The 26,582-nt window shown below is 43.9% G+C and overlaps 1 protein-coding gene and 1 long non-coding RNA gene across 2 annotated transcripts in view; both read right to left on the reverse strand.

Annotated features, from left to right (window-relative positions):
* Positions 1-1,970: 1,970 nt before the first annotated feature.
* The window catches only part of LOC139551110 (SH3-containing GRB2-like protein 3-interacting protein 1), a 51,024-nt gene continuing 26,412 nt past the window's right edge, over positions 1,971-26,582 (reverse strand). The window contains exons 2-26 of the mRNA XM_071362514.1: positions 26,268-26,331; positions 25,940-25,961; positions 25,648-25,704; positions 25,030-25,087; positions 13,803-13,978; positions 13,019-13,030; positions 11,899-11,910; positions 11,511-11,535; positions 11,199-11,262; positions 10,883-10,983; positions 9,818-9,881; positions 9,501-9,601; positions 9,188-9,268; positions 8,860-8,928; positions 7,887-8,645; positions 7,522-7,643; positions 7,031-7,181; positions 6,003-6,062; positions 5,370-5,481; positions 4,720-4,875; positions 4,462-4,594; positions 4,151-4,353; positions 3,935-3,999; positions 3,580-3,744; positions 1,971-3,324 (exon numbers count right to left, since the gene is read on the reverse strand). Of these exons, the coding sequence (XP_071218615.1) occupies positions 3,302-3,324; positions 3,580-3,744; positions 3,935-3,999; positions 4,151-4,353; positions 4,462-4,594; positions 4,720-4,875; positions 5,370-5,481; positions 6,003-6,062; positions 7,031-7,181; positions 7,522-7,643; positions 7,887-8,645; positions 8,860-8,928; positions 9,188-9,268; positions 9,501-9,601; positions 9,818-9,881; positions 10,883-10,983; positions 11,199-11,262; positions 11,511-11,535; positions 11,899-11,910; positions 13,019-13,030; positions 13,803-13,978; positions 25,030-25,087; positions 25,648-25,704; positions 25,940-25,961; positions 26,268-26,331 (2,855 nt within the window). The 3' untranslated portion in view covers positions 1,971-3,301. The remainder of the gene's footprint in view (positions 3,325-3,579; positions 3,745-3,934; positions 4,000-4,150; positions 4,354-4,461; positions 4,595-4,719; positions 4,876-5,369; positions 5,482-6,002; positions 6,063-7,030; positions 7,182-7,521; positions 7,644-7,886; positions 8,646-8,859; positions 8,929-9,187; positions 9,269-9,500; positions 9,602-9,817; positions 9,882-10,882; positions 10,984-11,198; positions 11,263-11,510; positions 11,536-11,898; positions 11,911-13,018; positions 13,031-13,802; positions 13,979-25,029; positions 25,088-25,647; positions 25,705-25,939; positions 25,962-26,267; positions 26,332-26,582) is intronic.
* Positions 20,793-21,300, reverse strand: LOC139551111 (uncharacterized). The gene is made up of 2 exons (XR_011670203.1): positions 21,067-21,300; positions 20,793-20,961 (listed from the first exon to the last, which is right to left on the reverse strand). It is a non-coding gene; the product is annotated as an uncharacterized lncRNA (long non-coding RNA).

Consider the following 26,582-nt stretch of genomic DNA (forward strand, 5'->3'; position numbering starts at 1 on the left):
GGATAATGGGGAAGATTGGAGACACCTGGAGGGGGGTGGAGGCAAGCACAAAGACAGGTGAAACAGTCAGGGTCTGACAGGAAATTGACAGATACAATGATGCAATGCCTATCTAAGTCTATGGTTGCAATTTGTCAATTCCAAAGACCAACACACAGTGTAGAGCGCGCAACAGACAAGTCCCCAAAGTTGCAAATACATTGCAAATTGTACCATTTTTGTTCAGCTCAAAATAACAACACTCTTACCTAAATCAGAATTTCACGAGTCAAAGGAAATATTGTAGTCATCCAGAGCATTCTGTTTTCCTGTCAACCATCAGTTTTGAACGAAGGGTTTTATATCCTGCACCAACTGTATGCATAGGTTTTTAAAGGGACCCTGTACAGTTTGGTGTGTAACAATGCATCTGCCAACAACAACAACATTGCAACAGCAATGCACATTCAATAACCTATCCAAAAGAGTAGTGTATATTCATCTTCACCTGTAATATTGGTAAATATAAAAAATAAAGACAATTTTGATTTCCAATAATCTCCCATTCTTTATTACCAAGTAAACCAGGTAAAGTTATCACATTATATTCATTTTTTAAATATTTTCACTCTTAAAATCTTTGGATGGGAAATTTACATGAAATGTGTCCTATGCAGTGAATAAAATACAGACAGAAAAACATAAAATTCATAGAACAAAAACATACAGAAAGTCTCTTACTGGCTGGAAATATGCTAATCCAGAATAAGGCAAATAATAAACCATGTAAGCATTATTGAAACCTTTATAAATTGCTGCTTCTACATATCTGGAGAGAAGTTTGATATTTGTGCGTTCTTTTTTAAGGACCAGTAAGGCTCAAACAAAGAAATAAAAGTTTGCAACCAGGACAAAAGAGTCATAGTACCATAGTTAGTGATAATATCAAGGACAAAAAGCGATGTTTGTCATTGTTTGTGACTCCTTTTGAATATGTTAATTTGGAAATTAGTAATAACATCTGAGGTAATGTAAGGCTATTAACATTATAATGATGTGAAAATGCATAAAATAATACACGAAACATTTTCTCCTTGAGATGGGCAAGAGCATAACAATTATAGTTATGCAAAATAATTTGTTGTTGGTGTAATAAAGTTAATATTCAGTTAAGAGTAATTAACACAATTCTTAGCATATTTATATGTTGCCTTTTTATGTAATACACATGATTTCAAGTATTCTATTTGTGACACTCATTTGTATCACAGGTTGATGGTCACTAGACTGGATGCTCTATGTTATGTATGAAACTCATATTGTTGACAATGATTGACGTCAGACCGGAGGTACACTGAGCCGAGGACACACAGATATTATATTGATGACATGTTTAGAGAACATCGGCGCTACCAGATTAGAATGTAAGGGTCTGCTTAGAGAAGGGGGAATTAGAAATGTCTCTTGGCTTCTGCTCTGGAGATGTTCTCCCTGAATTCTTGTAATAAACCAAAATGATTTTGATTGATATGATCAATGACTGTTCTCCCTGTTGTTCACCTGGAACATCCCATGTACTGTAATCAGGAGAAAACATAAGAGGACTAACTGCAATATATCATGGAAGTGTGGTAATGTTGTTGGAGTTTATGCCAAAGGTCAACGCTTTAGGTGAACGGTCAAACACGATGAAGTGACTAAAGGTTACAGTGAAGGCAATCACAGTACACTTACTTTATAAAAAGGCGTAGGTCTGAATTAGCCTGGTGAAACTAGACTGAATGCTACGTTCACTACTGTTTGGTTTAACCAGGCTAGGTTGGAATAGCATTGGATAAGGAGGTGACTCTTGATGGATATTTTTTCTTCGACTCCATATTGTGTACTGCTGTGCGTCCTAAATGTCTTGAAATAAATAGTATCGTGTTAGAGGAAAATGTACCAAAAACAACTTCTTGAGTAACGCAGATTTCATGCTGTACCTTTTGAGATTTTCTTTTTTTTTTTTTTAACCATGGACAGTCACAGTATATTACAGGAAATCCATGTTAGAAATGAAACTTGAAATTATCATTTTTTAAAATGGTTATGTATTGTGAAGGCTAACACCACCGTATAGCATAACTCTTATTTGACAATACACAGAAACATCCATATGTCCAAAGGGAAACATCTTTCATATTTACACTTTTTTTACAAATTGATTTTGAATATATTGCTATTAGAAAATGATAAAACACCTATTTACTCCACACGGTGGAAAAACAACAAAAGAAACATAACATTAGGGGCTTCCATTACATATACGTACATTAGTATTCTATTTTAGATAAATAATTATTGTAGCACTTTTTCATCTTCGTTGATGTCCTCCGGTTATATTTCCCAGTGGGCCAAACTGGTTCAAACTGGTTGAATTGACGCCATAAAGAACGAATTTCAAACAGTTTCTCATTGTAATGATGTCATTTCAACCAGTTTTGCTTGGTTAAGCCTCCTGGAGATGGACACAACTCTAAGGGACAAACAGATCAGTCATTTATCTGGTCCAAGGCAACTCTACTATCCAGCCTGTAAGGCAGCCTGCTTTGTTTTTGCCATCCACAATCAGGTAAACAATGTGAACCATTACATTAACCACTTGACCTCCCAGCAAACACACAACCACCTCATACATAATGTTGTCTCCACGTTGACTCCAAGTTGTGGGCCTCAACCTGCTGGTACAGTACCAACTGGTGCCATATTAGTTTTACCAACCCGAGAAATGAAAAAAAAAAAGCATCAAATAATACAATCTAAACGTCATCATAGCGAATGGAATTATTTTCATAATCTATTGAATTATCAATGAATGTTAACAGTATCTATATCTTTTCACATAAATCTGTCCAGTGAATCTTCCATCATCACCCATTCACACATTTCTTCTCACAAAAAAAAATTGGATTACTGTATGTGGTGCCAATGATAAATGACTTTGATAAACGTACGTGTTGAATTCATTATCTTTGTCTCGACAACCCTCAAGGTGCACAGAACGGGAAAAGGCTGTACTACTTGCATTAACCCCAACAGTGAGAGACTACTGTGTTGAGCGTGTCAAAACAAAGTGATACCCTGGTGAACTTTGTGAATTACATCACATCCTGTTGTTGCTTCTATCCCATCATCCACCGTTCCCGGCTCAAGTGTAAAGTTTCAGTTGTTTTTCCAGTTGGTAGCTTGTAGCCTGAATGAAGAATCCGTAGTAGACTCTCATCATCCTCACAATCAAAAGCCATTGTATGGGTGAAAGGGTGTCATTTTACAACAGTGGTGACTAGTTGTCCGCCAGATATTTCCCTGTAAAGAAACACAGAGGTTTCAATCAAGGGAATTTCAACTATTGCCAAAGTGTTGTCTTGCCTTGTTTGCATGGTCAGGCAACAATGTTACATTCAGGATTAGGAACGGTATCATTTCAATTCAGTTTCAAATAAGGGCCCAAGATTGGCATCCCAAAATGTGTGACAATGACCATGGGAGATGACAAGACAGCACAAACAGATCTGGGATCAGGACAGTATTTTCATGCTTCCCTCACACACAGACACTGACCTGCTGCAAATCTCTTTTTGACCAGCGAGAGCCTGTAGCCGGTCCCCACCAGCTGGATGTCACAGCCTGACAGAGTGCTGCCCTCGCTGGTGAAATGCACCGCCAACTGGGACGGCTTACTGGGACCCTCTGTCAACTGGAACCTACCCAGTAGAGCCCCCACTCCTATAGGAAAGAGGATGATGATGATGATGACGACGAAGAGTATAATTCAGATTATGACGATAAAGTTGAGGCAGATGAAAACAAAGACGATAAGGAAGAGGAGGAAGACAGGATAGGAGAAGGAGGAGGAAGACAGGAAAAGTGAAAGAGGAGGAAGAGGATGAGGAAGAGAGAAAGGAAGATCACCTACCTCCATTTTCAGACCTCTGGGAAAGGCTTGGTATCTTCCATAGAATTTTCTGCTGCTCTGGTTTCCTTAGAGAGAAAACAAAATAGTTATAGTTGCCTACTTGCCATTATTATTTCAAGTACATTAACCTGAATTTAAAAAAACAACAATTAAATAACAATTCTAAGATTAAATACATTTTAAAAGAATTTCAGGTCAGCAATTCAGCATCCTTACCAGGTAGCAGTGGGGATCATGGCTTGGAGCTTGTGCACGCCCCCGTCCACAGGGACCAGGAAGTGGATGTTGTGGAGGGGCGAGGGGGCGGCCATGGCCTCCATGTTGTATTTGTAGTCTATCCTGAGATCCGTGCTGGTGGCGTCGCCACGCCAACTCAATGCCAGGTTCAGGGGAGTCGACTGGATCCCATCGGCTGCCACCTGAGACAGAAACTCACACACACAGTATTTTGCATTTGTTTAACAATTATATGCAATTGTGACTATATACAGTATATGTAATAATATGTACTATGCAGATGGTCTCACCTGATATTTGATCATGTCCACATTGTAGTAGGTTGCTTGAGGCTTCTGGTCAGCCACTCTCCTCAGGTGGCTCATCAGGTTTGGCATATTTACCCAGAATTCCTTGGTGTCCACATTGGACATGGTGGTGTCACTGGAAAGAAATACATGACGTGAGCATTTTTTATTTGGCCACAATCCATGCTACATTTTTTACATTTTTATAATCTTTGCCCCAAAACAAATTAGTGAGTCAGTGTATGGTATAGTAAGCCTTACCAGCACAGTAGCTGTGGATTGGGGAGGACCTGCTCAAGCCGGCTGTAGTTGCTGATGCTGAAGGTGAGCACAGGGGCAGACGGGTGGCTAGCAAAGTGCCTGGTGATGCCCGCAGGGAAAGACAGCACCATCTCCCCAGTGATCTTTACCACACACCTGAAAAACGGAGAATAGAGCCACCTCAGTGCTCAGAAATGGGTCAAGACAAAAAAGAAAAGAAAAAGACAAAAACTGCAGTACCCAGAATCCCTAGGGATGCCACAAACAAGCAAACTACATTTCACTACAAAATATCCACATTCTCAGAACAATCTAGGCAAAAAAATGAATGTCCCTGTGGGCACAGCAAAAGGGGACAATAAATAGGCATAGCTGCAAGGTGATAATATATATCAACAACAATATCATAGCCATCTTACTTGTTGCATTTATTCTGATGAGGGTCGCTTTGCCGGCTGAAACATCATGTTGTCATGAATTTGCATTCACATCAGTATTGACTTTGATTCACATCAATGTTGTTAGCGATAATAGTATCAATGTTGCTACTTGTGTAAGCATTAGCCTAGCATTGAAATGAGAATGTAAGCCTATTTCTATTGCTACTTGTGTTACCATTAGCCTAGCATTGAGAGGAATGCTAGTCTTACTTGCTGGGGTCGGCTCCTTTGAAGTAGGCGTTGATGGTCTCGGTGAAGGCAGCCGCCACAGGCAGAGTGTCCTGGGCTCCCATGGTGAGTGGGCTGGGTCCTCTGGAGCATCCTGACACACACACACACACACACACACACACACACACACACACACACACACACACACACACACACACACACACACACACACACACACACACACACACACACACACACACACACACACACAGTTGATTACTATAGAAAGACACTAGCTCAGTACTTTTAGCACTTCCTGTGTCTGTAACAGCCTACTGACATGGTCAAATGAGCAGACATGCGTAAGGAAGGGGAGATGGGAAGAGCATGGTGAAAGAGCATAGAAATGGCAAGAAAGACGATTGGACAGATAGAAAGGGATAAAATGACGAATGAAGAGGATGCTTAAAGAGACTGGAATAACATGGACAACCAGAGTAGTGCAGTACAATACAGTAGCCTCCATACACTGGTACTGGGTCATATTTATTAGGAACCAAACGGACTGAAAGAGACTTGTCCAATAAGACATGCTATTTTTCCTTTTCCGTTGCACTTCTTTTTTTTGTTGTTGCAGTGTACCCTAATGAATACGACCCTGGTACGACTCACCTTCGAAAGACAAATAAAACCGGCCATGGTCAAACCATACCATGGCTGGCTGTTTTTCCTCTGTGTGTGCGGGGAGGGTTAGAGGACATGGGGGAGAGGCAGGCAGGAGGAGAGGAAGAGAAGAAGAGGTGAATGAGTTACTGGAGGTGTAGACCCATCACAAGACACTGAGGGCAAGGCCAGAGGGAGCTTTTGCGTGATGGATAGATAGAAAGTGAGAGAACATCAGATTGTGCATGGTATACCATTGTGTGTTTAGGAGGGTGAAGATGACAAGGGGTGTGCATGTATGCATCATTCTGTACAGGGTACATGCTTCCATTCTCCACAGTATTTAACCAGGTTGTCCCGTTATGGTCAAAAGGCCTGTCCTATTATGGTCAAAATACCTGTTCCACAAAAGTCAAATTTTATGCTTCAAATTTGAGCATACCACCACTCACAAAATGACAAAACAATGAACAGTTCATTATGATGAACACTGAATGTATTAACACCAGAGACATACACTGAGTATACAAAACATTAAGAACAGGTGAAAGCTATGATCCCTTATTGATGTCACCTATTAAATCCACTTAAATCAGTGCAAAGAACGATTTTTAAGCCCTATTACAATTGAGACATGGATTGTGTATGTGTGCCATTCAGAGGGTGAATGGACAAGACAAAAAATGTAAGTGCCTTTGAACGGGGTATGGTAGTAGTTGCCAGGCGCACCGGTTTGTGTCAAGAACTGCACCGCTGCTGGGTTTTTCACTCTCAACAGTTTCCCGTGTGTATCAAGAATGGTCCAACACCCAAAGGACATCCAGCCAACTTGACACAACTGTGGGAAGCATTGGAGTCAACATGGGCCAGCATCCCTGTGGAATGCTTTCGACACCTTGTAGAGTCCATGCCCCGATGAATTGAGGCTGTTCTGAGGGCAAAAGGGGGGGTGCAATTCAATATTGGGAATGTGTTCCTAATGTTTGGTATTCTCAGCGTACACAGGTGAAGGAGGTTTTTATGGAGGATGGTAGTACCTGTGGTGGATATGTTGAGTTCTCTCCCCAGGGTGGGGGTGGAGGCTGCGCTCAGTGAGGTGATGGAGGAGATTGAGGAGGAACTCTCAGCCCGGGCCAGGGGGGCGAAGGGAGGAGGGCTGCCGGAGACTGGGGGGCTGAAGGGTCGAGTCTGGGGGAGGGGGTGAGAATATCAGTAGCCCGCTCCTGTACCAAACTTTTTGAAACACATTGTAATGTTAGCATAGTAACCGCAGTTAGGTTAAGTAGTACCTCTAACTTTGTGGAAATTGGTTGAATAAAAAAAACGAATAATGAGAGTCTAACAAATTCTAATGGTGTCGATCCGAAGTCTAATAAATTCTAATGGTATCGATCCAAAGTCTAATAAATTCTAATGGTATCGATCAGAAGTCTAATAAATTGTAATGGTATCGATCAGAAGTCTAATAAATTCTAATGGTATCGATCAGAAGTCTAACACATGTAAGAGTATACTGTAGGTGCCATACCAGGTCTCCTATTGGTTTCCCAGGGGGCAGTTTGGGTCGAGAGGAGGGCCTTGTAGGAAGAGGGGGAGGGATTGGACTGCCTCCTGACAGGGGCGTGGAAGGACGAGCTGGAGAGGAGGAGCCTGAAAGGCATGTGACATGAGGAAAAATGGCCCCTATTAAGAAGTGTTATGATCAGCTATGACTTACACTATATAGAGTACATGACCATCTAGATCCGATAGCAATTGACTCCAAGTAATAGATGTCCAACAAATTCCAGTTTCACTACGATCGCACTACCCATTCCAATTATTGGATTTCTATGTTTTCTTACAGTGGTAATCTACCCACTCTATCTATGTTTTTCCTACAGTGGTACTCACCGCTGCCTGGGCAGGGTCCGGGGGAGGACACCATGGACCTGTAGGTGAGCGGGGGGAGTGGGGGCGGCGTGCCCCTGAAGCCCGGGGTCAGCCCAAGAGGCGAGGCCATATAGTCAGGCTGCTCTTCCCTCAGGAACGCCAGAGGGGAAGGGACACCCGCCCGAGGGTAGCGCTCCACAGGCAGGGGGGGAGGGATGGGACTGGTAGGGGCAGGGGAGTACTCCAGTGAGCCAGAGGGAGCAGGGGAGTACCCCAGTGAGCCAGAGGGAGCAGGGGAGTACCCCAGTATCTCATCATCCAAAAACAGGCTAGGATCGATGCCGATGCATGGCGGAGAGTCCGGGGGGGAGAAGTCAGGAGGCAGGGGAGGAACGGGTTCATCTGGAGGAGGAATAGAGATAATGGAGATGGGAGAGTCGGGGGGAGAGGAGAAGGGCGGCGGGGAGGGGGGAGGCTCATCCGGAGGGGGGCCCGGGGAGAGGCAGGGGGAGTCTGGGGTGGAGGGGAGGGAGTGGGGCGAGTCGGAAGGAGGAGAGGCAGAGGGCGGAGGCGGGGCCGGTTCGTCTGGTGGGGGCGGTCTCTCGCTGTTGAAGCTGATCCATCGGGGCGAGGCCCTGTCCTCACTGGTCTGGGAAGATTCCATGGGGCCGAACACGTTTTCCAGGTCAGGCACAGGGGAACCTCTGTACGAGGCTGGGGATTGGACATTCAGGTAGATAGGGTTGGGGCTTGGGACTATTCTCCCATTGGGTAAATCAGCTGTGGAAAAAAAATAGTTCAGAGATCTTGCTGACTTAAAGCGGCCCTTCTATCAATGCTGTCCAAAGAACAACGATTCACGGTGACAACTGTGCACGAGGCATGGGAATATGGGAGCTAATTCATTCCAAAACAAATACAAATAAAACCATTTAAGTTTTGGAATGAATCTGCTTCGATATGGGAATTATGGTCATTGGCAGAATAATATTACCGTAGGAATCAGTCAAAGAATAGCCTTGACTAGCTGCTGGGATGTTCTTGGGAGGCAGTGGAGGAGGAGCTACAACGAGAGTGACACTTGGTCAAAGGACTTGCATTTTGTACAATAGTTAGTCTACAGTACTACGGCACTAGAGAGTGTGACACTAGGTCAGTCTATAGACTTACTATAACACTTAGTAACACAATTGACATAAACGCTTGCCTCAAACTGGCGGGCCAGATGCGGACCACAAGCCGATTTAATGGCCCGTAGATGTCTTAGAAATGTAGTAATCTAAAATCACAAACATGACTGATGAATGATCGTTTGGGCTTACCTCCTGTGGGAAAGGATCTGGTCAGAGGGGAGTCAGGGTATGGTCTGGAGTCACACCATGCGTCGGCCTCTATACAGACCACTATGATAAAGCAAGACATGATATCAAACTTGATCAAAAGTTTATCGAACTACAGTATCATGCACAAATATATCACACACAGCCAGACCAGGCACTGTTGGGTGATAATACAGCTAGTAGTATTATTATGATTAGGGGCAATCAACCAACATACTGTACTAACACATAGCTAATAACCCATGCAACACAAACACACATATGCAGTCAGAAAGACTATTCTTGTGAGAGTTACCATCATTTCTGTTACTATCATATCTGTGTGTCTCATAGGTCGTCTCCGGGGGAAGCCCGAAGAAAGCTGGGGATGCTCTGCGACTCTGGGATACTCTCTCACTGCAAGAGATGATAACATACACAAATATGATTTTATGACTCTGATATTCAAGATTTCCTTCATTTTATTGTCGTGTGTTATTAAATTGAACTCAACAGCTTTATTTTTTTGCCAATGATAACATTTAGCAGACCCATCGCAAATTCGAACAATACAGTATGTAAATGTGCTAGCCTGTTTGCATTGTTAGCATTAGCACGGGTTTGAACTCTGACCTTTGCGTCTCGAGGGCGGGGCTTGGCGTAAGGGTGGAGCGTACGGGTCTGGCAATCTCTTCACCTGGAAAGAACAACCCAATATGGAAGGATGTATTGCAAAAGGAAAGAGCAAAATGGGATTATACTGGGAGATATAGGTTCATCCGTGAACATCGGAGGGTTTGGGAGTTAAGATCAGAAAGAATGGTGGATTGGCCGCTGTGGGTGAAAATCCAGCACTTGAAAAAGAGGCAATTAAGAATATATGTATAATTACTTAACTACAGGTACCGTAGATGTGCGCAAAATAGCTGTAAGTAGCAGTAGATGTATTGTTGTCCGTTAGTTTACCCCAATTAGGGAGGGATGGTAGGGTAGGCAGAGAAAAGTATGGAGAAGAAAAAAACTAAAAACTAAAAAACACTGGTACAGCGCGGAGCCTCAGCATTACAACAATCCTAGTCGCACATTGCTCCCAAAATAAAACCCATGGTTGTACAGCAGAACATTTCCTTGCATATGCGACTGAACTGGTCGCATTTTAGAGCCCTGATCACACACACTGCTAACTCCATGTATTTCTTATCATGCAGATGATCTGGTAGAGGTTTAGGTAGGCTTACAGTACAATGGCAGGCAAATGGGCGACCAAAACTCACACATTGACTCCCAGTCCAGCTAAAACAGTAGCCAGTTCAGTAATGATTCTCTATATGGGGGGGTTAAACCATTACAACAATAAATGCATCAATAATAATAAAGGAACAACCCAATACCACTAATATTATATATCATATATTATTATATGTATATGTATGTATTCACTGATTGAGTTCCTGCATCTCTTATAGAATAGCTCAAAAGTATTGTGGTTCCTGCACCTGAATATGAAGAGTACCGGCACTCGAAATGAGCACAGGCACCTATTTCAGTCCAAGTCAAGCACGGGTGATAATACAGCTACAGATAGCATTATTATGATTAGGGGCAATCAACCAACATACTGTACTAACACTAAGCTAAAAACCCCATGCAACACAAACACACATATGCAGTCAGAAAGACTATTCTTGTGAGAGTTACCATCATTTCTGTTACTATCATATCTGTGTGTCTCATAGGTCGTCTCCGGGGGAAGCCCGAAGAAAGCTGGGGATGCTCTGCGACTCTGGGATACTCTCTCACTGCAAGAGATGATAAAGTCAACTTCCATAAATATGATGTTACGACTCTGATATTCAAGATTGCATCGATTTTCTTGTAGTGTGTCGTTGAAATTTAATTTAACAGCTTTATTTTCCCCAAAGATAACATTTAGCAGAATTCTAACAATACAGTATGTTAATTAATATGCTAGCCTGTTTGCATTGTTAGCATTAGCACGGGTTTGAATTTTGACCTTTGCGTCTCGGGGGCGGGGCTTGGCGTAGGGGTGGAACGTCTGGGTCTGGCAATCTCCTCACCTGGAAAGAACAATATTATAAATCATAACATTATATCATATATTATTATATGTATACGGGAGGTCTTCAAATTATGTGACAGCCACTCAAACTATTGTAACTACAATATGTATTCCAACCCTAAGCAAATTGTTTAACTGATGGTGTAGAACTATGAAATGATACTGTACGTGTAGGTAGTTGACACTGACATGATGTCAAACAAATTACAAATAGCATTACACTGCTTCCACAAACAATGTACTTACAAGACAGGTGTCTCTTTATCGAGCCCTGCAACGAAAATAAAGTCAATTTCAGTATAACAGTAAAAAGGAATAACCTCACATGAGAAACATGATGATAAACAGTTCAACTGATAATTGATTTCCCCAGATGAGTCTCCCTGCTAATGTGAATGAATAGAGTGAGGAACTAACTGTATGTATGGACACTGACAAAAGACCACATTTTTTGAGGCCATCAGTACATTTCATATTGCTGGACTGGAGAATAGGTGTTGAAAGGCCGCGTTTGGGTATGTAGAAAATAAAAAAATGGACAGCACCAAAAGATAATCTTCAATAATTCATTCATTTCCCTGCAAGTGTTTTGGGTGCAGACACTTTTAAAATGAGCCACCAGGTGGCGACTTACCGGGCTGCGTCTCTGAGACCAGCAAAAAGGAAGAGAGAACAGACCTGGTCAGAGAGTGAGTGACAAATCAGTCAAATGGAACGGAAAAGAATGTAGCACCCCTTTACTTCAGCACAGTGCCATAAAGCCTACTGTACATACGGTAATGCAGCAATACAACATAGCACCTGGTAGGTTACGTTATTATCATAGGCCTGGGTCGTGCACTTTAGGGCAGAGAACGGAAAATATATATTTTTACATTTTGCAACGGTAAATTAAAAAGGGTTTCATATTGGACATTTCCATTTAGACCCTCCCTGCTTCAGTTTGTTTTCTTCCATTTGGTGCCTATGAACAAGACCCTGCTGTAAGTCGCTCTGGATAAGAGCGTCTGCTAAATGACTAAAATGTAAATGTAAATGTAAATTTAATTGACAAAGTTGCACACGTGATCCCGTTTGTTAGCCTACCAATTAGCTTTGGTCAAACAGAATCAATGGGCTATCAACAGGTGTTATGTAAAGAATTGTGCATTATGTACCATGTAAGCCTTGCAAGGGAAGTTCAAGTAAAGTTTTCAACTAAAATAAAACTTCAACAAAATTCTAACCGAGGATACTCTTTAAAATGTGCTAAAGGCATGCATTGGGAAATAGTTAATATTATAAAACATATCTAATATGCAGAGAGAGGAATTAGAATAACTAAACAACTCAAATACCAGAGCCAATCCCAGCGGGCAAAACTGGTTGCAATGACATCAATGACATCATTAAGGTTGTAAAAGAACGTTTAGTAAATGTATTTTTTACAAAAATACATTTAGATCTTCATCTAGTTGTAATCGGGTTACACCTGACCAGATGAGAACCAATATATGACGTCTTTCTTGATTTCATCATGAAAACAGAGGTTGCTTGGTTATAATCTGGTGATATGAAGTATTCTGAATCTGAAAATCAGTTTCTAACAAAAGAAAGTGATGTCACATCACATGCAACATTTTGCCTGCTTGGGATTTTTTTTTGCCTCTGTATGGGAAAGAGAATCCACGTGAGAAGAGAATCCACAGCCAAATGAATCCATGTCATGCTCTTTCTTTACAGTGAAACAGATATGGAAAAAAAGACTGGCTTACCGGACTTCTCCGCTACAAGAGCAACAGATGGAAGAGACAGAGAGACGGAAGAGAAAGGGAAGAGGGAGAGGAAGTGAGAGGAGGGAAAGATATTCAGATGTTCAGTACATTCACGATCATTTCACCGGCTAGAATTTGCTGTAGCGGTCTCAAGATTCAACAAACAGATTCATATACAGTAATACTTTATATAAAACGCCAAAGAGAGCTAGCAATTTTCTGCAAATTTATGTGAGGGCCTGCAAATTTAAATGATCACAGCACTATTTCCGCATAAAACAGTTCAATCATCGCAATATGATCACATAAAACTGACCCATCACCGCAGTACAAAAAGAGAGCTTGCAATTTCACCCAATCACCGCACATTTGCTGCATAATATGGTTCAATCAAGCCACACGTCTACAAACCTTTTCCCTCGTCAGCGCATTTTCGCAACAAATTGGACAAAATCGTTGCATATTGCCTTATAAAATTTCCGAATTGCAGCGGCAAAATTAAGTATTTTTGACAGCAAATATCACAACATCAAAAAACCCGGCTAAATCCTGGAGAGACTGAGTTACGGCCGTGGCCTTTGGTCATAGCAACCCGAGTTCAAGCCCTGGTCAGGTACATTGCACCTTAACCTACTTTACTAGGTACAAATCTAAGGTCAACATCCCCTCCCCCAATCCTATCCTTAACCATTAGTGGGAAATATGCTAAACTAACCCAAGAGCAGCGTCTTGGGATAACTTCATCCTACTTCAATTACATACAGATATAACACCAAGGGCTCACCAGAGAGGGAGATAGAGCCAAGCCCCCAACTGAAGCTTTCAGTTGGTCCATAGATGGGACGGCACACTTGGCAGTGTCGGCAGGCAACGGCTTGATCTTGATCTTGAACTTCCTCTTGTCGTCCTCGTCCTCCGAGTCGCTGGAGGAGAAGAAGTGCTGCTTGCCTTTGGGAGCTGGTGAACACTCGTTAAGGAACAATATATTTTTTACAGAGAGTCACATTACAGAGGTGCACAGGGGTAATCTTGGCACCCATAACCTAATCTTGGAAACCCAGAACAAAAATCTTGCGTTACTGTGTGACCTTCTCCATTATGTTTAGATGCATTTATGTTACGTACGTCTGTACAGGCTTGTAAGTAAGCATTTCACTGTAAGGTCTACACCTGTTGGATTCGGCGCATGTGACAATACAATTTGATTTGATTTGTCCATGAGAGAGGGTAGACAAAGGAGCACCAAATGCATTTCTAATAAACTAAATGACTAAAGATTGTCCACTCCCTATCTTTCGGGGACCACAAAGTGTAATTTGATCCCTAAATGAAATTAAGGGCATCAAAGACCAATCCTCACACATTGTAACGCTCTAGGTGTCGGGGTGTTTGTGGAATCAGACGCAGGAACAGCAGAGCTTCAATAGGTTGAGTTTAATTCCCAACTCGTACACAAACAATGTCCAAACCGGACTACTGGGTGTCAAATAAACACCTGTCTTCCAACATGAAGACAAAACCAGTACACACACACGAACCACTCCCGAAATCCAAAGAAACAGACGAACAATCCCGCACAAAGAAGCAGACAGGCTGGCTGACTAATAAAGCCACCCTGATTGCTAATTCCCTCAAACCAGGTGATAACCATAAACACATAAGGAGGGGGAGGAAAAAGAGTCAGTAGCAGCTAGTAGGCCGGTGACGACGACCGCCGAGCGCCACCCGAACGGGAAGGAGAGCCTGCCTCGGTTGAAGTCGTGACACACATACTCTGGACCATATCGAGCCAAGTGCCTATCAATTTCCCTTGCCACAAAATGTATAATTAGCGTAAGCATACATCCGTTCCAAAGACACAAAGGGTGCATTTACTACAGCAGCACAATTCTGATCTTTTACCCAATTATTGGCAAAAGATCTGATCTGATTGGTCAAAATATCAATTTGTGGCAAAATATCAGAATTGGGCCAAATAGATACTTTGTCAGCCAGAAAGCCAATAGTCGCTGGAGCACAAATGGTGCAGCGATATACAGTACGCCTGTCTGACTCCGTCTGGTGTGGACCAGTTTACTATACTCCACCTGCTGTTGTCCCTGATCTAGGATCAGATTATCCTACCCCAAATCCTAATTGTTATATCTCACTGCTGATGGTAGAAGATGTCACTGAATATTGCCCTACCCCTAACCTTTTCCAAAGGCTCAATTGCTAATCTGATCCTGGGCCAGTGACTACAAACATACATTTTCAATGGTATTGAAAACTTTCTAGGTGGGATGCAACAGAGATCGACAATGGGAACACCGTGGCTACTCTTATTTGACTCTGCTCTGTTACCCAGCCTGGCCGTTCTGACTAGACGTAAAATAGTAGTACATTTGTATCGGTCCAATTAGTATGTTATGTTACGTATGGTTACATAAGACAGAAGGTTATTTAAGACAGGAACAAAATGAGGGAGGTTGGTCAGGGAGGATAGGTGTGTGTATAACGCCAATATCTAGCAACCCAAAGGTTGCGTGTTCGAATCACACCACGACAGTGGTGTTCAAAGTCGGGGACGCGACGGGGAAACTGCAGTGGGGTCAATAAAATAAAATAAAAAATTATTGGGAACAAAAAATTATGAGTGCAGATTATTTTATGGGTAATATACCATTTCTTTTGAGAAAGATAATTTGAAAAAAAATATGTATTGAGTAAATGTATTTATTGGTTTCCTTTCAAGAGATGAAAATGTAATGAATTGAATGTTATTTGTTGATGTAAAAATCTAAATGTACAGATTTGAAGGTTGTATCATTAGATTTGGCGTGGGGTGTGTCACGATCTTTCAAGATCGAACCCAGAAGCAGACCAGGACAAGGAGCGTAGGAAGAAGGTGAGTATTTATTTACAGTGAAATGTGAAAAGGTAGATATATCCAGATGGCGTAACGGGCAGCGGTGGTGAGTAGATGAGAGGAAATAGGTGAATCCAATGTAGTAGCAGAATCCTCTGTCAACCAGGCGGGAATGGAGTGAATGATCCAGGTGAGTAACTGAAGACAAAACAAACGGAGGTAAGTTCAAGGCAAGCAATACGTAAATGAAAACAAAACAAATTCTATCCAACTGGAGTCTGGTACTCAGGCACAACATACTATTCATGGCTAACGATCCGGCAGGGAATGGAAGTCAGGTCAGAGCTTTTGAAGGGTAGAGATGATGATCAGGACAGGTGTGCAGATTACTGACGGGAAACAGGTGCGGGTGAAACCAATCTCCCAATGAGCTAATTCGCCCGGCAACCAGACAGGGTGCGTTCCAGGACACCTGAAACACACTCCAGGACAGACACACAGGCAAACCCAGACTCAGGAAGCGGGATTCGTGACAGTACCCCCCCTCCGACGAACGCCACCGGGCGGACTACCTGGAGCGCCAGGATGGAGGCGGTAGAAGTCACGAATCAGGTCGTCATCCAGAATCTGTCGCCGAGGAATCCAACTCCTCTCCTCTGGACCATATCCTTCCCAGTCCACTAGAAACTGGTACCCTCGACCCCGCCGTCTGGAGTCCATGATGCGGCGCACCGTGTAGACAGGACCACCTCCGATCATCCGAGGAGGAGGAGGACGAGGAGGAGGCAACAGAGGACTGAGGTGAACCGGCTTGAGACAGGAGACATGAAAAGTGGGATGCACTCTAAGTGTTGCAGGCAACTTGAGTCGAACCACCACAGGATTTATGATTCTCTCCACTACAAACGGACCAATGAACTTAGGTGACAACTTCCTTGACTCCGTCCGTAGAGGAAGATCCCGTGTAGCCAACCAAACCTTATCTCCAACCGTATAAGCTGGGGCAGGAATACGGCGACGGTTCGCCTGTATCTGATACCGGTCAGAAACTCTAAGGAGAGCCTTCCTGGCCCGATGCCAGGTCCGGTGGCAACGACGAATATGGGTCTGGACAGAAGGAACCGAGAGATCCCTCTCCTGAGAAGGAAACAAAGGAGGTTGGTATCCGTAAAGGCATTGGAAGGGGGACATCCCAGTGGCAGATGAAGGAAGGGTATTATGGGCATACTCAACCCAGGGTAATTGAGATGACCAAGAGGTGGGATCAGAGGAGACAAGACAACGCAGCGTGGACTCCATCTTCTGGTTGGCTCTCTCCGCTTGACCATTAGATTGTGGGTGAAATCCGGAAGTGAGACTGACTGTAGCTCCAATGGCCAAACAGAAGGATTTCCAGACAGCAGAGGTAAACTGAGGACCACGGTCAGACACAATGTCACTGGGCAATCCGTGAACCCTGAAAACCTCCCTGACCAGGATCTCGGACGTCTCCGTAGCCGATGGAAGCTTGGAGAGAGGAACAAAATGAGCAAACTTGCTGAATCTGTCCACAATGGTCAGAATGACCGTGTTCCCAACAGAAGGGGGCAATCCCGTGACAAAATCCAGGGCCAGATGCGACCAAGGTCGCCGAGGAATAGGTAGGGGATGAAGAAGCCCAGAGCTGGGCCGATTGGTACTCTTGTTCTGGGCACAAACAGGACATGCGGCAACAAACCTCCGGGTATCTTCTCCCATGGCAGGCCACCAAAAACGTCTGCGCAGTAGTGCCATAGTCCGAGCAACGCCAGGGTGACAAGCTATCTTGCTGGCGTGGGACCACTGAAGGACATCAGAACGGACCGACTCGGGTACGAACAACCGACCGGGTGGACCGTTACCGGGGCCGGGCTGCGTCCGAAGGGCCGCCATCACATCCTCCTCTATCCTCCATGTAACGGCTCCCACGACAACATTCTGGGGAAGAATCGTCTCAGTCTTGACCCCACTCTCCTCCGTCTTAGAGAACATCCGGGACAGGGCGTCCGCCTTCCCGTTCTTAGACCCAGGTCGGAATGTCAGGGAAAAATTGAAACGTCCAAAAAACAAGGCCCACCTAGCCTGACGGGCGTTGAGACGTTTAGCCGATTGTACGTAAGCCAGATTCTTGTGGTCAGTCCAGACCACAAACGGTTGCTCCGCTCCCTCCAACCAGTGCCGCCACTCCTCCAAGGCAAGCTTCACAGCGAGAAGCTCCCGGTTACCCACATCGTAATTTCTTTCAGCTGGAGAAAGACGACCAGAGTAGAAAGCGCAGGGATGGAGTTTACCGTCAGTGGAGCTACGCTGGGACAGGATGGCGCCCACACCCACATCAGAAGCATCCACTTCCACAACGAACTGACGGGAAGTGTCAGGTTGAGAGAGAATCGGGGCGTTGGTGAATCGGCTCTTCAAGTCCAGAAATGCTCGGTCTGCCTCAGGAGTCCAACAGAACTTTCTGGTGCAAGACGTCAGGGCAGTTAAAGGTGCAGCCACCCGGCTGTAGTCACGGATAAACCTCCGATAAAAATTCGCAAACCCCAGGAATCTCTGGAGCTGCAATCTTGTACCGGGCTGGACCCAATCCCGAACCTTCTCTTGGTCCATCTTGATCTCTCCCCTGGATATGATGTACCCGAGGAAGGACGTTGTATGGGCGTGAAAATCACACTTCTCCGCCTTCACGAACAGACGGTTCTCCAATAACCGCTGCAGGACCTGCTTGACATGCAGAACGTGGCTAGAAAGCTCCTTTGAGAAGATGAGGATATCATCCAGGTAAACGAACACAAAAATCCCAATCATATCTCTCAAAACGTCATTCACCATACTTTGGAACACCGCCGGAGCGTTGGTCAGTCCAAACGGCATCACCTGGTACTCAAAATGTCCCATCGGAGTATTGAACCCAGTCAACCACTCGTCCCCCTCCTTGATCCGAACCAAATGATAAGCATTACGTAAATCAAGCTTCGTAAAAACCGTAGCACCCTGTAAGGAATCGAAAGCCGAGCTCATCAAGGGCAGGGGATACTTGTTCTTAACCGTAATCTCATTCAAACCCCGATAATCAATACACGGTCGAAGAGAACCATCCTTCTTGCTCACAAAAAAAAATCCTGCTCCCAAAGGTGATGACGATGGCCGAATGAGACCTGTAGCTAGAGACTCCTTGATGTAGGTCTCCAAGGCCTCACGTTCCGGTCGGGAGATACTGTATAACCGTCCCTTGGGAAAGGCAGATCCAGGAAACAGATTAATCGCACAATCATAAGGTCGGTGGGGAGGAAGAGACAGAGCCTTCTGTTTACTGAATACCTCACCCAACTCGTGATATGTTTCTGGAACCAGGGACAAATCAGGAGGAGCAGAGTCACTGACCTGACTGGAAACAGCAGGAGAACAGGCAGTCCTAAGGCAGTTAGCATGACACTCAATGCTCCAACTAGTTACCTTCCCTGTCACCCAATCAAACGAGGGATTGTGTTCCTTCAGCCAGGGGTAACCAAGAACCAGAGGAACATGGGGCGAGGACAAAATGAAGAAAGAGATAAACTCTGAATGATTTCCCGACACCAACATCCTAACCGGTTCAGTCCTCATAGTGATCCGTGCCAGACTACTGCCGTTCAGAGTGGTTGCTTCAATGGCTTCCGGCAATTGCTCCTTGGAAAGCCCCAGCTGGTCCACCAAGTCGGCATCCATAAAGTTGCCATCGGCACCTGAATCGATAAAAGCGTTCAGGTCAAAACTCTGATCCTTATTCATAAGGGTCGCAGGAAAACGGGGTCTGACAAGATCCTTGAGAGATTGAGACTGGCTCGCTAAAATTCCTCCCAAATTTAGCGAGCCGGGCAGTTTAACGGGCGCTGTGGACAAGCGGAGTTGTAATGTCCCGATCTACCACAGTAGAAAGAGCTATTGGTCTCACGTCTACTTTGGCGCTCCTCCTTAGTTAGCCCGTGTCGCCCCACTTGCATTGGTTCAGAATCTGGTGGCAAGACTCCTCCACTAATCCCTTGTGGAGAATAACGATCAATACGTCCTGGTTCACCTCCTGAACCGAATGGTAACCGAGTTACAGATTGATTGGATAGACCCCACTGCTTCTCCCTCCTTCTCTCTCGGACTCTATTATCAACCCGAATAGATAAAGCGACCAAGCTGTCTAAGTCACTAGGCTCTGGATAAGAAATCAGCTCATCCTTAAGTTCATCTGACAACCCCTTGTAAAAAAACGCTTGTAGTGACTCCTCATTCCAACCACTCTCCACAGCCAATGTCCTGAACTCAATCATAAAATCTGCCACCCTGCGATCTCCTTGGCGAAGAGAGAACAAACGTTTAGCTGCGTCCTTACCTCGGACTGGATGATCAAAAAGCTTCCTCATCTCTCCCGTGAACTCCTGATATGAAGCCGTGCAGGTTCCCTGTCGTTCCCAAACGGCTGAAGCCCATTCCAGAGCTCTTCCACGCAACAGTTCAATAACAAAGGCTATCCTAGCCTTGTCAGTGGCGTAAGAATGGGGCTGTAGATCAAACACTAACCCACACTGCATAAGAAACGAACGGCATTTTCCCAAATCCCCTTCATATTTATCAGGCGTCGGTACCTTGGGTTCACGAAATGGAACCGCTTCAGACACGGCAGGTGAAATGGGTGAAACCGGTAGTGAATGAATCACCTGCAAACTGAGCTGATCCTGGACTTGTGTCAAGCTAGCAGATAAATTCTGGATCGAACTCGCTATCTCCTGTAGCGCCGTATTGTGTTGTCCCAATTTCTTCTCCTGCAGGGTAATGGCATGGCAAACGGAGTCCAGGTCCGCTGGGTTCATTACTGGCCGGATCGTTCTGTCACGATCTTTCAAGATCGAACCCAGAAGCAGACCAGGACAAGGAGCGTAGGAAGAAGGTGAGTATTTATTTACAGTGAAATGTGAAAAGGTAGATATATCCAGATGGCGTAACGGGCAGCGGTGGTGAGTAGATGAGAGGAAATAGGTGAATCCAATGTAGTAGCAGAATCCTCTGTCAACCAGGCGGGAATGGAGTGAATGATCCAGGTGAGTAACTGAAGACAAAACAAACGGAGGTAAGTTCAAGGCAAGCAATACGTAAATGAAAACAACAAAACAAATTCTATCCAACTGGAGTCTGGTACTCAGGCACAACATACTATTCATGGCTAACGATCCGGCAGGGAATGGAAGTCAGGTCAGAGCTTTTGAAGGGTAGAGATGATGATCAGGACAGGTGTGCAGATTACTGACGGGAAACAGGTGCGGGTGAAACCAATCTCCCAATGAGCTAATTCGCCCGGCAACCAGACAGGGTGCGTTCCAGGACACCTGAAACACACTCCAGGACAGACACACAGGCAAACCCAGACTCAGGAAGCGGGATTCGTGACAGGGTGGGGTCGTGAGAAATTGTTGTGAAAAAAATGGGGTCCCCGCTGAAAAAGTTTGAATACCACTGCACCTTAGCATTGAATACCACAACTTTAGCATTGTAGCTAATTAGCTACATTTGAACTACTTCACAACTACTTACAATGTTAGCTAACCCTAACCCCTAACCATAGCCACCTAGCTAGCTCTCGTTAGCCGTCGGAATTCGGAACACATCATACGTATTGAAAATTTGTAACATATTGTGCAAAGTAACATATCATATGAAATGGATGATGGACATCCACAAATTCATACATATCATACCATACCGTAACATATGATATTAAATCAAATCAAATTGTATTAGTCACATGCGCCGAATACAACACCTTACAGTCTAGACCTTACAGCATACTTACGAGCCCCTAACCATCAATGCAGTTAAAAAAAAAATACGGATAAGAATAAGAAATAAAAGTAACAAGTAATTAAAGAGCAGCAGTAAAATAACAATAGTGAGACTATATACAGGGGGGTACTGTTACAGAGTCAATGTGCGGGGGCACCGCCAAGTTGAGTGAATATTTACATGTAGGTAGAGTTATTAAAGTGACTGTGCACAGATGATAACAACAGAGAGTAGCAGCGGTGTAAAATGGAGGGAGACAAATGTAATTTCACTATATCACGTCTACCCCTGAGTTCAGGTTGTGTTACCCTTTCACCAGTGTTGGGGAGTAGTGAACTACATTTAGTTCAACTGGTAATATAACTACAATTTGCAGTAGCTTGTTGGTAGTTGAACTAAATTCAAATCTTGGTAGTGTTTTCAGTAGTTAATTACTACTTTTTACATGTAGCGGTGTTTGCTAACTACTGGAACTACACACAACTCTTTTTTGCAAAAATTAAACAAAATACGGGTGATGTAGGCAATACTTTTCTTACATTTCCCGCATCAGACCTGCCTATTTTTTTGCTTGAATAATAGTTTGTGAGTTTATTAATAGCCTAAATTACACATTCTGTTAACATCTGACTCCAGAGTGATCTATTCTTGCAATTTGTAGTCTATGACATTTCAGATTTAGAAAGGACAGTTTAGATGAAGTGAACTACTTTTTCAAAGTAACTTTGGTTAAGTAAACTATATTTTTCTTAACGGTAACTTTAGTGTCGCTTAACTTCTTTCAGTGTGAAGTAATTGGAAGCTTGGTAAACTAGCTTCCCCAACACTGCCTTTCACCTACTTGCCCTCTTTTGGTCCTGCAGGCAAGGGTCACTGACATGTAGAGCATAAAGATAGAGAGAGATAGAGAGGTGGTCTGATTGATTTGGCCTATTTAACACTGAGCTCCACTGGCCCAATGACTCAGCTAGCTAAACAGGTCAATAACTTAACAGTCAGTGTCCCAAGACACAGCATAGCTTCCATCCCTGTCTGCCCCAAGTTGGCCGGAATCAGGGATCCTCTGCACCAATCAACACTCGCCACCCAAAGAAGCGCCTTCAATACCTGACCTAGAAGAGCCACACCAATTTTAAAAAATATATAAAAAAATGCACTTGTCTTTTGCTAAGATCGAATCGTACTACAACGGCTCTGACGCTCGTCGGATGTGGCACGGCTTGAAAACCATTACGGAAACCCTACAAAGGGAAACCCAGACGCAAGCTGCAGAGGTGACGCGAGCCTACCAGACAAGCTAAATGCCTTTATGCTCGTTTCGAGGCATGCAACACTGAAGCATGCACGAGAGCACCAGCTGTTCTGGATGACTGTGTGATAACGCTCTCGGTAGCCGATGTGAGCAAAACCTTTAAACAGGTCAACATTCACAAAGCCGCGGAGCCAGACGGATTACCAGGACATGTACTCAAAGCATGTGCGGACCAACTGGTAAGTGTCTTCATTGACATTTTCAACCTCTCCCTGACTGAGTCTGTAATAAATACATGTTTCAAGCAGACCACCATAGTCCCTGTGCCCAAGGAAGCGAAGGTAACCTGCCTAAATTATTACCGCCCCGTAGCACTCACGTCGGTAGCCATGAAGTGCTTTGAAAGGCTGGTCATGGCTCACATCAACAGCATCCTCCCGCATACCCTAGACAAACTCCAATTCGCATACCGCCCCAACAGATCCACAGATGACGCAATCTCAATCGTGCGCCACACTGCCCTTTCCCTCCTAGACAAAAGGAACACCTATGTGAGAATGCTGTTCATTGACTGCAGCTCAGCATTCAACACCATAGTGCCCACGAAGCTCATCACTAAGCTAAGGACCCTGGGACTAAATACCTCCCTCTGCAACTGGATCCTAGACTTCCTGACGGGCCACCCCCAGGTGGTAAGGGTAGGCAACAACATGTCTGCCACGCTGATCCTCAACACTGGGGCCCCTCAGGGGTGTGTACTTAGTCCCCTCCTGTACTCCCTGTTCACCCGCGACTGCGTGGCCAAACACAACTCCAAAACCATCATTAAGTTTGCTGACGACACAACAGCGGTAGGCCTGATCACCGACAACAATGAGACAGCCTATAGGGAGGAGGTCAGAGAACTGGCACTGTGGTGCCAGGACAACAACCTCTCCCTCAATGTGAGCAAGACAAAGGAGCTGATCGTGGACTACAGGAAAACAGGCCCCCATTAACATCGACGGGGCTGAAGTGAAGCGGGTCGGGAGTTTCAAGTTCCTTGGTGTCCACATCACCAACAAACTATCATGGTCCAAGCACACAAAGACAGTCGGGAAGAGGCCACGACAAAACCTTTTTCCCCCCAGGAGACTGAAAAGATTTGGTATGGGTCCCCAGATCCTCAAAAAGTTATACGGCTGCAACATGGAGAGCATCCTGACCGGTTGCATCACCGCCTGGTATGGCAACTGCTTGGCATTTGAACGTAAGGCGCTACAGAGGCCAGTGCGTACGGCCCAGTACATCACTGGGGCCAAGTTTCCTGCCATCCAGGACCTATATAATAGACAGTGTCAGAGGAAAGCCCATAACATTTTCAGAGACTCTAGTCACCCAAGTCATAGACTGTTTTCTCTGCTACCGCACGGCAAGCGGTACCGGAGCGCCAAGTCTAGGACCAAAAGGCTCCTTAACAGCTTCTATCCCCAAGCCATAAGTCTGCTGAACAATTATTCAAATGGTCACCGGACTATTTACATTGACCCCCCCCCCCCCCCCATTTGTTTTGTACAGTGCTGCTGTTTATTATCCATGCATAGTCACTTCACCCCACCTACATGTACAAATTACCTCAACTAACCTGTACCCCTGTACACTGACTTGGTACCGGTACCTCCTGTATATAGCCTCGTTACTGTTATGTTTTGTGTTACTTTTTATACATTTTTTACTTTAGTTTATTTGGTAAATATTTTCTTAACACTTCTTGAACTGCACTGTTGGTTAAGGGCTTGTAAGTAAGCATTTCACGGTAAGGTCTACATTTGTCGTATTTGTTTGACTGGATTTGATAACTAGTTTGTTGAGGGAAACTGTACTTGCGACGGTTGTGTTGTTGTCTCACCTAGCTGTCTTAAGATGAATGCACAAATGTAAGTCGCTCTGGATAAATTACAAAAATGTCAAAATGTCAAATATTTCTTGGTGCCCAGCAACAGTACTAGGTCTCAGAGCAGGTGGCTGCACTTGCAAGATTCCCACTACTAGTGCACCGATAACTAGCTAGCCATTCTACATCAGCTACATCTGATCAAAGGATATTTTCCCCCTCCTCTCCGGGTCTGAGACTGAAGCCCTCAGCATCCACATCTGGAGTTGCCTGTAACAGGAAGTAAATATGTATAACTAAGTGGTCAATTCATGGTTTATGACATTGTGTGACAACGAACACAGTCACTTCTCTCATGCTTGTGGTTAAATGCACACAAAAAACGCAATCCTGTTTTTCCATAACTAAAGATGTTTGAAGATGCTTGTTTGTTCAGACTCACACAAACTTTATGTACGATTCTGAAAACAGAGATCACGTTTTGATTCCAAATTCAATGTTATATGAGGATGATTGATTGCCGTAATCAGGAAAGCTATAGGGAGCAGAAGCAGAAGTGACGTCTGGTTGAGGGAAGTAAAGTTTCGAATGTGGTTTGCCCTTTGTGGTTGAAACATCTACCGATTATTAGCAAAGTATTGCATTAACGGTTTTGAACTTTTAATATGTCTTCATTTTTATCGTCACGCCATGAGTTCGAGTTCTGACAACCATTTCTTTTTGTGCTCCCTATACCTGCTATTGCTTATTCACTAACCCACTGTATTACTACTAATTACTGACACTATAGAGGGATTACTTATTGCACTGTGCTGTATGAATGTACTTACATATCGATCCCAATCAATCTCCCCATAATAGCCATTTGGAGCCCCGTTGGTCTTTTTCTGTGATAATGGAACGTGTGAGTGAGAAACTCTCATAACACCAAGCATTTTACATACCCATATTTTAAATACACATAGCTTGAAAAAAAATGAAAAAAAACACAATTCACAATGGCGAAACATTCAACTAAAGTAAAGAGAAGTAAAAAAAGAAATAAAAATAAGAGTGAAAAATAAGGGTATCAAGGACATCACATAGATTGTTTACCCCGTAGTCTACCTTTCTCGTACTTACTCCATCTTTGTCAGGTGAGCCCCTGTATAGAGAGACACGAGACGAAAGGACAGAATCAGCAGGTAAGACTACTTTGACAATAGTAGTGGAAAGCTCAGAAGTTCTAAATGACCTCTCAAATAGCTATCAGACCAAAATTTCAAAAACAACACTTGGATAGTTCATAGACGTTCAACATGCAGTAATATGCAAACTGCATGTCTATGGACTTGCAATCAAGTAAGTGTTACCAAAGTCAATCTAGCTGCTGAATTATGTCATGTTTTTAAATGTCTTGGTGCCAGGTGTTTAATTCTGCATGTTAAACCGTCTACTCGTGCACACTTACGTGAAATCTGTATCCTTCTCTTTCTTTCGTAACCCGAAGGCCTTCCTGGTACGTTTTTTCAGTCCTAGCAGCGAAGAAAGAGAAGAAGAAGGAGAGAAAGTGAATTAGAGAGAGTAAGGAAATACTGATGGGCATTTCCATGTAAAAGGACCCATGAGCACCAACATGTAAAGTTCATAGGAGCATGTCAAATTGGGTGTCAAATGAAAGCTAAGAGTATATTTTGGGAAATGAAGGCATAGGTACAACCATCTTAAAAAGTAGGCATAAGTAAAGGCTTTGATTTCTGGAAAACATGTTCCAGAAAAAGGTCTT

Source organism: Salvelinus alpinus, chromosome 23 (genome assembly GCF_045679555.1).
Source record: "Salvelinus alpinus chromosome 23, SLU_Salpinus.1, whole genome shotgun sequence".
Lineage (NCBI taxonomy): Eukaryota > Metazoa > Chordata > Actinopteri > Salmoniformes > Salmonidae > Salvelinus > Salvelinus alpinus.